At 47.3% G+C, this 13,265-nt stretch overlaps 1 protein-coding gene across 1 annotated transcript in view; it reads right to left on the reverse strand.

Moving 5' to 3' along the window:
* ARSK (arylsulfatase family member K) overlaps nucleotides 1-13,265 on the reverse strand; it is a 142,569-nt gene that overhangs the window by 51,735 nt on the left and 77,569 nt on the right. Inside the window, exon 7 of the mRNA XM_044275998.1 lies at nucleotides 2,763-2,990. Coding sequence (XP_044131933.1) covers nucleotides 2,763-2,990 — 228 coding nt within the window. The remainder of the gene's footprint in view (nucleotides 1-2,762; nucleotides 2,991-13,265) is intronic.

A 13,265-nucleotide genomic window follows, 5' to 3' on the forward strand; every position in this document is an offset into this window, starting at 1 on the left:
ACCCTGGCCACGCTTCACCTTCTGCCCACATATTCTACATATGGCCACGTTTACCTCCTCCGGCGGCTTAACAAACCGCCAAATACGTGATTTTCCCCCCACCAATCCGCATTGACTGACTGCTACCGACGTTGCCTCCGTGAACCCTTGCACCACTACTTCCCGGGCAGGTAGGATGCTGCGAAGGTGGTCTTCCACGGGCACGTTTGGCTCCCGACGTCCCACTGCTGCCACCCTGCTGACTCCCGGCCACCATATCGACTTGCTGCCTCCACCTCTGGCTCATGGGTAAGCTGCCACCCTCTTCTCCTGATGATGAAGCCCTTCAGCAGCTAGCTCCCAAGTGCGACCGGCTTCATCATCATCAAGTACTGTCTGCACGTCACTGATGTCCTCCTCAACAGTCTCTGGGTCAGGAGCCTGACCGGTTGCATTACCACCTCCAACGCCACTCTCCTCATCATTACTTTCCCTCCTAGCATAGGAAGTGGCGGATGTCTCCACCAGATCTTGGCTGGGCAGTAGCTGCTGACTGTACTCTAGTAGCTCGTCCTCGCTGTATAGTGGAGCTGAGCCCACAGCATACAATACTTCTGTGGCTGAGGGAACAGCAAAGGACATAGACAGGTTGAGGACAGGTGAGGGCACAGTGCCTGCTCCCGGGCCATGCCAACTAAGGGTTGTGTCTGACGAACCCACGACTGTTGGCTGGGGGTGTCTGATGTCACTTGGGATGGAGTAGATGACCGAGTTAACCAATCAAGAACCACTGGGTTGCTGGTCAAGACACGACCCCTAGATGACACCGGGAGCTCAGGCCTCTCGCTGCGACTCCTGCTGCCACGCCCCCTTATTTGCTGCGAACTCTGCCTGCGCCAGAAAAATTTATGCCTCTGCCACTCTGTGCACGGCCTGGCACTTCTCTGTCTGACATAATTTTAGATGAACTAAACATTAAAATACAAAAAATTTTAAGCAAATTAAAACACCCCTAAAAGCGATGAAAATATTTTTCTTTCTGTACTGAAATAGGTCACTAAACGCTTTCAACACATATAACTGACGAAGTGAACTGAGAATATATTTTGCTTTTTGTACTGAAATAGGCCACTAAATGCATTTGCCACAAATAACTACACCAGTGAAGTGCATATATTTTTTTTCTTTCTGTACTGAAATAGGCCACTAAACACTTTCAACACATATAACTGCAGAAGTGAACTGCGAAAATATTTTTCTTTTTGCACTGAAATAGGCCACTAAACGCTTTTACCACAAATAACTGTACCAGAGAAGTGCATACATTTATTTTTTTCTTTCTGTACTGAAATAGGCCACTAAACGCTTTCAACACATTTAACTGTAGAAGTGAACTGAGAATATGGTTTTTTTTTGTACTGAACTAGGCCACTAAACGCTTTTGCCACAAATAACTGCACCAGTGAAGTGCAAATATATCTTTTTCTTTCTGTACAAAATAAGTGCGTATATATCCCAGATAATCTTTTCCTGCACCTGTAAAATCACTTTTTTTAGCACTGTCCCTAGTGCTTTCTGACATCTCTCCTTGCACTAAAATGCTGTCAAACAATTCCTCCCTATCCTTTCCCTGCACTGATAAATAGTTTTTTCTATTTCTTTGTTCGCAATGAGGTTTTTCCTATTGCGGTCCCTAGCGCCTTCTCATGTCTGTCCCTGCACTCAGAATGCTGGAAATGGGCAGAATCTAAAATGGCTGCCGTATTTATAGGGCTGAAAGAGAAAATGAAAAATATATAATATAATGCCGCCTGCTTATACCAGACAATACATTCCCAAATCTTATGTGTGTGTACACATTCATAAGGTGGGGGCACTCACTTGGGTGAGGGGGCTATAGATTAGATGAAGCAGGCATGGGTAATGAATAACAGATGTTGGCCAAGAAGAACACGAAGCAAGCACGCATTATCCATGCATGGAGATGTCCAATGGGGTTGTAGAAAGAGTTTAACCTATCCAATGAGGATAAGACAAGTATGTAAAGTTTAGGATGGTTATGTGTATAAGATGAGTGTGGGCCTCTCCCCCTTTGAGCATTTTCCTTTGTGCTATTGAAGCTGTTAATGCTCCCAGCAAGCCGCAATAAACCTTATTCTTCCTGAAGAATGCGTTTTCTGAGTGGTATTCCACAACAGGGCCGTGACATCACATGGCTGGCTGGCTGCTGATTGCCTGCACGCATGCATGTCAATCTGAGTGATCCCGCCTTCCCAGAGTCCCCTGCCTTCCAAGAGTTCCTTGCCCCATGTCCTCAGTCCTCACACGTGTAGCCGCCATTTTAGGAAAAATTGCAATTCATTACCACAAAGCGCAAGGAAATTTGCGTTCGTTGCGAATCAAATTTTTCCTGAAATTTGGATCAAATTCCACTTCGTCTGATTTGATTCGCTCATCTCTAATGCTAATCCGTGGTCAGGGCAGGCAGCAAAAGGTGAAAATGGTGCACAGGTCAGGTCAGGCAGCTATTGCAACAGGTAGTTGGAGGATGTAAGAAGATGAATATAGCAGACTCATAACTAATGTATATGATTTAGGGAGGAAAAAAAAGATTAGTTTAAAACATGTCTGAGCAATCAATTCTTTCTATGCTTTTCAAGTTTTCAGGAAATCAGTAGTATATTAAAATTACCGGATTAGAGGATGGTCTAAAATAAATCTAATTTATTACAAATACCAGTAATAAAAAAAATTATAATAAATATTCTCAGCAAAGGTCTTACCAAACAACTGTGGAGGAAATGAATCACCATCTGAGTATGCAATGAACTTCCAGTCATTTTCTCGCAGCATGTAGGTTGAAGCATTTGCATCAGCACCATGAAACTGACTTAGAGCCCAGTTAGGACGTAACTCAGACCCCGGAATGATATCATTGTTTGAGCTTGTACATGATAACGGCAACAGAGAAAAACCACTTATGTGTTGAGGTGTAGAAACTCCAGCAATCTCTAATCAAGAAGGAAAAACAATTAAACCATAAAGAAAAGAATTAAACAAATTTAAAGGGTTGTCCAAGACTAAGGAAAATTGTACAGGGGGACCTGCATTGATTGGTCGGTAGCAGTTATGTGTATATAACTGTCTGTCATGAAAGGTTATGGAATAGTACAGCTCTGTGCTACACCCACATCCAATGTCCCTACCTACAATGCATCTTAAGTGATGGCCCACAACTGGACGACAGTCCCTTCTTAGCTAAGTGCAGGGGCTAAACCAAATGGGAAATGAGTAGTGAGGAATTTGATATTGACAAAGAGTCCGATAGGTCGAGCAGTCCAACTTACCATGGGAGCACAGAACGGTAAGTGCGTGACAATGTCAAAATTCTAACGAGGACCAGAATAATTGAGGAGGGGTCCATGGCACTGGAGTCAGGACACTCAGACAAGGTGAGCCTTTTTTTCACAATGTGTCATGTCCCCTGTGTAACTTTTTTCTTAGTCTCAGAGAACTCCTTTAAGTATTTGTCTGTGACTCCATAACATATATAAAATAACATACTCTTTTAAGAATGTTAGAAACCACCAAGAAGTCCCATCACATATACAAAACACAAGGACACAGGCTGAGTGTATTTATATGGGTCATGAAAGTATGAGTTTCTAGAGAGATAAAAAGTAGACCCATTTTTTTTACTTCTTATAACTAGGGATGAGCGAACTCGAACTGTATAGTTCGGGTTCGTACCGAATTTTGGGGTGTCCGTGACACGGACCCGAACCCGGACATTTTCGTAAAAGTCCGGGTTCGGGTTCGGTGTTCGTCGCTTTCTTCGCGCTTTTGTGACGCTTTCTTGGCGCTTTTTGAAAGGCTGCTAAGCAGCCAATCAACAAGCGTCATACTACTTGCCCCAAGAGGCCATCACAGCCATGCCTACTATTGGCATGGCTGTGATTGGCCAGAGCACCATGTGACCCAGCCTCTATTTAAGCTGGAGTCACATAGCGCCGCCCGTCACTCTGCTCTGATTAGCGTAGGGAGAGGTTGCGGCTGCGACAGTAGGGCGAGATTAGGCAGATTAACTCCTCCAAAGGACTTGATTAACTGATCGATCTGCAGCTGTGGATCATTGAGCTGCTGATCCTCAATTGCTCACTGTTTTTAGGCTGCCCAGACCGTTTGTCAGTCACATTTTTCTGGGGTGATCGGCGGCCATTTTGTGTCTTGTGGTGCGCCAGCACAAGCTGCGACCAAGTGCATTTAACCCTCAATGGTGTGGTTGTTTTTTGGCTAAAGCCTACATCAGGGTGAAGCTGTCACACCAAGTGCATTTAACCCTCAGTAGTGTGGTTGGTCAAGCTATCACACCAAGTGCATTTAACCAGCAATAGTCTGTTCATTTTTTGGCCATATACTAAATCAGGGGCAAGCTGCGCCCGTCACCAAGTGCATTTAACCCTCAGTAGTGTGGTTGGTCAAGCTGTGACACCAAGTGCATTTAACCAGCAATAGTCTGTTCATTTTTTGGCCATATACTACATCAGGGGCAAGCTGCGCCCATCACCAAGTGCATTTAACCAGCAATAGTGTGGTTATTTTTTGGCCATATCCCAGTCTAATTCTGTCACTAAATCCATACCGGTCACCCAGCGCCTAAATACTAGGCCTCAAATTTATATCCCGCTAAATCTCTCGTTACCGCTGTCCTGTTGTGGCTGGGAAAGTTATTTAGTGTCCGTCAAAGCACATTTTTTGTTCTGGGTTGAAATACAATTCCCAATTTAGCAATTTAAAAATTTAGTGGTTTCTGCTGTATCAGATCTATTTGAAATCTATCCCTAAAAGGGTATATAATATTCAAGGTGCACATAGGGTCATTCAGAATAACTTCACACACCCGCTACTGTGCATTTCCAAGTCTAATTCTGTCACTAAACCCATACCTGTCACCCAGCGCCTAAATACTAGGCCTCAAATTTATATCCAGCTAAATCTGTCCTTAGTGCTGTAGCTGGGCGAGTTATTTAGTGTCCGTTCAAGCACATTTCTTGTTCTGGGTTGAAATACAATTCCCAATTTAGCAATTTCATAATTTAGTGGTTTCTGCTATATCAGAGCTATTTGAAATCTATCCCTAAAAGGGTATATAATATTCAAGGTGCACATTGGGTCATTCAGAATAACTTCACACACACACGCTACTGTGTATTTCTAAGTCTAATTCTGTCACTAAACCCATACCTGTCACCCAGCGCCTAAATACTAGGCCTCAAATTTATATCCTGCTAAATCTCTCGTTAGTGCTGTAGCTGGGCGAGTTATTTAGTGTCCGTTCAAGCACATTTCTTGTTCTGGGTTGAAATACAATTCCCAATTTAGCAATTTCATAATTTAGTGGTTTCTGCTATATCAGAGCTATTTGAAATCTATCCCTAAAAGGGTATATAATATTCAAGGTGCACATTGGGTCATTCAGAATAACTTCACACACACCCGCTACTGTGTATTTCTAAGTCTAATTCTGTCACTAAACCCATACCTGTCACCCAGCGCCTAAATACTAGGCCTCAAATTTATATCCTGCTAAATCTCTCGTTAACGCTGTCCTGTTGTGGCTGGGAAAGTTATTTAGTGTCCGTCAAAGCACATTTTTTGTTCTGGGTTGAAATACAATTCCCAATTTAGCAATTTCATAATTTAGTGGTTTCTGCTATATCAGAGCTATTTGAAATCTATCCCTAAAAGGGTATATAATATTCAAGGTGCACATTGGGTCATTCAGAATAACTTCACACACACCCGCTACTGTGTATTTCCAAGTCTAATTCTGTCACTAAACCCATACCTGTCACCCAGCGCCTAAATACTAGGCCTCAAATTTATATCCTGCTAAATCTCTCGTTAGTGCTGTAGCTGGGCGAGTTATTTAGTGTCCGTTCAAGCACATTTCTTGTTCTGGGTTGAAATACAATTCCCAATTTAGCAATTTCATAATTTAGTGGTTTCTGCTATATCAGAGCTATTTGAAATCTATCCCTAAAAGGGTATATAATATTCAAGGTGCACATTGGGTCATTCAGAATAACTTCACACACACACGCTTCTGTGCATTTCCAAGTCTAATTCTGTCACTAAACCCATACCTGTCACCCAGCGCCTAAATACTAGGCCTCAAATTTATATCCTGCTAAATCTCTCGTTAGTGCTGTAGCTGGGCGAGTTATTTAGTGTCCGTTCAAGCACATTTCTTGTTCTGGGTTGAAATACAATTCCCAATTTAGCAATTTCATAATTTAGTGGTTTCTGCTATATCAGAGCTATTTGAAATCTATCCCTAAAAGGGTATATAATATTCAAGGTGCACATTGGGTCATTCAGAATAACTTCACACACACCCGCTACTGTGTATTTCCAAGTCTAATTCTGTCACTAAACCCATACCTGTCACCCAGCGCCTAAATACTAGGCCTCAAATTTATATCCTGCTAAATCTCTCATTAGTGCTGTAGCTGGGCGAGTTATTTAGTGTCCGTTCAAGCACATTTCTTGTTCTGGGTTGAAATACAATTCCCAATTTAGCAATTTCATAATTTAGTGGTTTCTGCTATATCAGAGCTATTTGAAATCTATCCCTAAAAGGGTATATAATATTCAAGGTGCACATTGGGTCATTCAGAATAACTTCACACACACCCGCTACTGTGTATTTCCAAGTCTAATTCTGTCACTAAACCCATACCTGTCACCCAGCGCCTAAATACTAGGCCTCAAATTTATATCCTGCTAAATCTCTCGTTAGTGCTGTAGCTGGGCGAGTTATTTAGTGTCCGTTCAAGCACATTTCTTGTTCTGGGTTGAAATACAATTCCCAATTTAGCAATTTCATAATTTAGTGGTTTCTGCTATATCAGAGCTATTTGAAATCTATCCCTAAAAGGGTATATAATATTCAAGGTGCACATTGGGTCATTCAGAATTACTTCACACACACACGCTTCTGTGCATTTCCAAGTCTAATTCTGTCACTAAATCCATACCGGTCACCCAGCGCCTAAATACTAGGCCTCAAATTTATATCCCGCTGAATTTGAATACAATACATTGGGCCAAATAATATATTTGTTGTTGTGGTGAACCATAACAATGAGAAAAACATCTAGTAAGGGACGCGGACGTGGACATGGTCGTGGTGGTGTTAGTGGACCCTCTGGTGCTGGGAGAGGACGTGGCCGTTCTGCCACATCCACACGTCCTAGTGTACCAACTACCTCAGGTCCCAGTAGCCGCCAGAATTTACAGCGATATATGGTGGGGCCCAATGCCTTTCTAAGGATGGTAAGGCCTGAGCAGGTACAGGCATTAGTCAATTGGGTGGCCGACAGTGGATCCAGCACGTTCACATTATCTCCCACCCAGTCTTCTGCAAAAAGCGCACAGATGGCGCCTGAAAACCAACCCCATCAGTCTGTCACATCACCCCCATGCATACCAGGGAAACTGTCTCAGCCTCAAGTTATGCAGCAGTCTCTTATGCTGTTTGAAGACTCCGCTGGCAGGGTTTCCCAAGGGCATCCACCTAGCCCTTCCCCAGCGGTGAAAGACATAGAATGCACTGACGCACAACCACTTATGTTTCCTGATGATGAGGACATGGGAATACCACCTCAGCATGTCTCTGATGATGACGAAACACAGGTGCCAACTGCTGCGTCTTTCTGCAGTGTGCAGACTGAACAGGAGGTCAGGGATCAAGACTGGGTGGAAGACGATGCAGGGGACGATGAGGTCCTAGACCCCACATGGAATGAAGGTCGTGCCACTGACTTTCACAGTTCGGAGGAAGAGGCAGTGGTGAGACCGAGCCAACAGCGTAGCAAAAGAGGGAGCAGTGGGCAAAAGCAGAACACCCGCCGCCAAGAGACTCCGCCTGCTACTGACCGCCGCCATCTGGGACCGAGCACCCCAAAGGCAGCTTCAAGGAGTTCCCTGGCATGGCACTTCTTCAAACAATGTGCTGACGACAAGACCCGAGTGGTTTGCACGCTGTGCCATCAGAGCCTGAAGCGAGGCATTAACGTTCTGAACCTGAGCACAACCTGCATGACCAGGCACCTGCATGCAAAGCATGAACTGCAGTGGAGTAAACACCTTAAAACCAAGGAAGTCACTCAGGCTCCCCCTGCTACCTCTTCTGCTGCTGCCGCCTCGGCCTATTCTGCTGCTGCCGCCTCGGCCTCTTCCTCCGCCTCTGGAGGAACGTTGGCACCTGCCGCCCAGCAAACAGGGGATGTACCACCAACACCACCACCACCACCTCCGTCACCAAGCGTCTCAACCATGTCACACGCCAGCGTTCAGCTCTCCATCTCACAAACATTTGATAGAAAGCGTAAATTCCCACCTAGCCACCCTCGATCCCTGGCCCTGAATGCCAGCATTTCTAAACTACTGGCCTATGAAATGCTGTCATTTAGGCTGGTGGACACAGACAGCTTCAAACAGCTCATGTCGCTTGCTGTCCCACAGTATGTTGTTCCCAGCCGGCACTACTTCTCCAAGAGAGCCGTGCCTTCCCTGCACAACCAAGTATCCCATAAAATCAAGTGTGCACTGCGCAACGCCATCTGTAGCAAGGTCCACCTAACCACAGATACGTGGACCAGTAAGCACGGCCAGGGACGCTATATCTCCCTAACTGCACACTGGGTAAATGTAGTGGCAGCTGGGCCCCAGGCGGAGAGCTGTTTGGCGCACGTCCTTCCGCCGCCAAGGATCGCAGGGCAACATTCTTTGCCTCCTGTTGCCACCTCCTCCTTCTCGGCTTCCTCCTCCTCTTCTTCCACCTGCTCATCCAGTCAGCCACACACCTTCACCACCAACTTCAGCACAGCCCGGGGTAAACGTCAGCAGGCCATTCTGAAACTCATATGTTTGGGGGACAGGCCCCACACCGCACAGGAGTTGTGGCGGGGTATAGAACAACAGACCGACGAGTGGTTGCTGCCGGTGAGCCTCAAGCCCGGCCTGGTGGTGTGTGATAATGGGCGAAATCTCGTTGCAGCTCTGGGACTAGCCAATTTGACGCACATCCCTTGCTTGGCGCATGTGCTGAATTTGGTGGTGCAGAAGTTCATTCACAACTACCCCGACATGTCAGAGCTGCTGCATAAAGTGCGGGCCGTCTGTTCGCGCTTCCGGCGTTCACATCCTGCTGCTGCTCGCCTGTCTGCGCTACAGCGTAACTTCGGCCTTCCCGCTCACCGCCTCATATGCGACGTGCCCACCAGGTGGAACTCCACCTTGCACATGCTGGACAGACTGTGCGAGCAGCAGCAGGCCATAGTGGAGTTTCAGCTGCAGCACGCACGGGTCAGTCGCACTACAGAACAGCACCACTTCACCACCAATGACTGGGCCTCCATGCGAGACCTGTGTGCCCTGTTGCGCTGTTTCGAGTACTCCACCAACATGGCCAGTGGCGATGACACCGTTATCAGCGTTACAATACCACTTCTATGTCTCCTTGAGAAAACACTTAGGGCGATGATGGAAGAGGAGGTGGCCCAGGAGGAGGAGGAGGAGGAGGAGGAAGAGGGGTCATTTTTAGCACTTTCAGGCCAGTCTCTTCGAAGTGACTCAGAGGGAGGTTTTTGGCAACAGCAGAGGCCAGGTACAAATGTGGCCAGCCAGGGCCCACTACTGGAGGACGAGGAGGACGAGGATGAGGAGGAGGTGGAGGAGGATGAGGATGAAGCATGGTCACAGCGGGGTGGCACCCAACGCAGCTCGGGTCCATCACTGGTGCGTGGCTGGGGGGAAAGGCAGGACGATGACGATACGCCTCCCACAGAGGACAGCTTGTCCTTACCCCTGGGCAGCCTGGCACACATGAGCGACTACATGCTGCAGTGCCTGCGCAACGACAGCAGAGTTGCCCACATTTTAACCTGTGCGGACTACTGGGTTGCCACCCTGCTGGATCCACGCTACAAAGACAATGTGCCCACCTTACTTCCTGCACTGGAGCGTGATAGGAAGATGCGCGAGTACAAGCGCACGTTGGTAGACGCGCTACTGAGAGCATTCCCAAATGTCACAGGGGAACAAGTAGAAGCCCAAGGCCAAGGCAGAGGAGGAGCAAGAGGTCGCCAAGGCAGCTGTGTCACGGCCAGCTCCTCTGAGGGCAGGGTTAGCATGGCAGAGATGTGGAAAACTTTTGTCAACACGCCACAGCTAACTGCACCACCACCTGATACGCAACGTGTTAGCAGGAGGCAACATTTCACTAACATGGTGGAACAGTACGTGTGCACACCCCTCCACGTACTGACTGATGGTTCGGCCCCATTCAACTTCTGGGTCTCTAAATTGTCCACGTGGCCAGAGCTAGCCTTTTATGCCTTGGAGGTGCTGGCCTGCCCGGCAGCCAGCGTTTTGTCTGAACGTGTATTCAGCACGGCAGGGGGCGTCATTACAGACAAACGCAGCCGCCTGTCTACAGCCAATGTGGACAAGCTGACGTTCATAAAAATGAACCAGGCATGGATCCCACAGGACCTGTCCGTCCCTTGTCCAGATTAGACATTAACTACCTCCCCATAACCATATATTATTGGACTCCAGGGCACTTCCTCATTCAATCCTATTTTTATTTTCATTTTACCATTATATTGCGAGGCTACCCAAAGTTGAATGAACCTCTCCTCTGCCTGTGTGCTAGGCCTAAATATATGCCAATGGACTGTTGCAGTGGTGGGTGACGTGAAGCCTCATTCTCTGCTATGACATGCAGACTGATTCTCTGCTGTCATGAAGCCAGATTGTCTGTTACGGGACCTCTCTGCTCTGCCTGTGTGCTAGGCCTAAATATATGCCAATGGACTGTTGCAGTGGTGGGTGACGTGAAGCCTCATTCTCTGCTATGACATGCAGACTGATTCTCTGCTGACATGAAGCCAGATTGTCTGTTACGGGACCTCTCTCCTCTGCCTGTGTGCTAGGCCTAAATATATGCCAATGGACTGTTGCAGTGGTGGCTGACGTGAAGCCTCATTCTCTGCTATGACATGCAGACTAATTCTCTGCTGACATGAAGCCAGATTGTCTGTTACGGGACCTCTCTCCTCTGCCTGGGTGCTGGGCCTAAATTTATGACAATGGACTGTTGCAGTGGTGGCTGACGTGAAGCCTGATTCTCTGCTATGACATGCAGACTGATTCTCTGCTGACATGAAGCCAGATCCTCTGTTACGGGACCTCTCTCCTCTGCCTGTGTGTGTGCTGGGCCTAAATATATGCCAATGGACTGTTGCAGTGGTGGCTGACGTGAAGCCTCATTCTCTGCTATGACATGCAGACTGATTCTCTGCTGACATGAAGCCAGATTCTCTGTTACGGGACCTCTCTCCTCTGCCTGTGTGTGTGCTGGGCCTAAATATATGCCAATGGACTGTTGCAGTGGTGGCTGACGTGAAGCCTCATTCTCTGCTATGACATGCAGACTAATTCTCTGCTGACATGAAGACAGATTCTCTGTTACGGGACCTCCCTCCTCTGCCTGGGTGCTGGGCCTAAATATATGCCAATGGACTGTTGCAGTGGTGGCTGACGTGAAGCCTCATTCTCTGCTATGACATGCAGACTAATTCTCTGCTGACATGAAGCCAGATTGTCTGTTACGGGACCTCTCTCCTCTGCCTGTGTGCTAGGCCTAAATATATGCCAATGGACTGTTGCAGTGGTGGCTGACGTGAAGCCTCATTCTCTGCTATGACATGCAGACTGATTCTCTGCTGACATGAAGCCAGATCGTCTGTTACGGGACCTCTCTGCTCTGCCTGTGTGCTAGGCCTAAATATATGCCAATGGACTGTTGCAGTGGTGGGTGACGTGAAGCCTCATTCTCTGCTATGACATGCAGACTGATTCTCTGCTGTCATGAAGCCAGATTGTCTGTTACGGGACCTCTCTGCTCTGCCTGTGTGCTAGGCCTAAATATATGCCAATGGACTGTTGCAGTGGTGGGTGACGTGAAGCCTCATTCTCTGCTATGACATGCAGACTGATTCTCTGCTGACATGAAGCCAGATTGTCTGTTACGGGACCTCTCTCCTCTGCCTGTGTGTGTGCTGGGCCTAAATATATGCCAATGGACTGTTGCAGTGGTGGCTGACGTGAAGCCTCATTCTCTGCTATGACATGCAGACTGATTCTCTGCTGACATGAAGCCAGATTCTCTGTTACGGGACCTCTCTCCTCTGCCTGTGTGTGTGCTGGGCCTAAATATATGCCAATGGACTGTTGCAGTGGTGGCTGACGTGAAGCCTCATTCTCTGCTATGACATGCAGACTGATTCTCTGCTGACATGAAGCCAGATTGTCTGTTACGGGACCTCTCTCCTCTGCCTGGGTGCTGGGCCTAAATTTATGACAATGGACTGTTGCAGTGGTGGCTGACGTGAAGCCTGATTCTCTGCTATGACATGCAGACTGATTCTCTGCTGACATGAAGCCAGATCCTCTGTTACGGGACCTCTCTCCTCTGCCTGTGTGTGTGCTGGGCCTAAATATATGCCAATGGACTGTTGCAGTGGTGGCTGACGTGAAGCCTCATTCTCTGCTATGACATGCAGACTGATTCTCTGCTGACATGAAGCCAGATTCTCTGTTACGGGACCTCTCTCCTCTGCCTGTGTGTGTGCTGGGCCTAAATATATGCCAATGGACTGTTGCAGTGGTGGCTGACGTGAAGCCTCATTCTCTGCTATGACATGCAGACTAATTCTCTGCTGACATGAAGACAGATTCTCTGTTACGGGACCTCCCTCCTCTGCCTGTGTGCTGGGCCTAAATATATGCCAATGGACTGTTGCAGTGGTGGCTGACGTGAAGCCTCATTCTCTGCTATGACATGCAGACTAATTCTCTGCTGACATGAAGACAGATCCTCTGTTACGGGACCTCTCTCCTCTGCCTGGGTGCTGGGCCTAAATATATGCCAATGGACTGTTGCAGTGGTGGCTGACGTGAAGCCTCATTCTCTGCTATGACATGCAGACTAATTCTCTGCTGACATGAAGACAGATTCTCTGTTACGGGACCTCTCTCCTCTGCCTGGGTGCCGGGGCCTAAATATCTGAGAATGGACTGTTCCAGTGGTGGTTTCAAAGGAAAGGACCGGCACTTCGCTGATGTAGATCACAATGTAGATTTATTCAGTCACATATTCAAAATGGCATAGTGACGCGTTTCAGCACAGATGTGCTTTCATCAGACTGCATAAA

The sequence above is a fragment of the Bufo gargarizans genome, chromosome 1 (genome assembly GCF_014858855.1).
Source record: "Bufo gargarizans isolate SCDJY-AF-19 chromosome 1, ASM1485885v1, whole genome shotgun sequence".
NCBI lineage: Eukaryota > Metazoa > Chordata > Amphibia > Anura > Bufonidae > Bufo > Bufo gargarizans.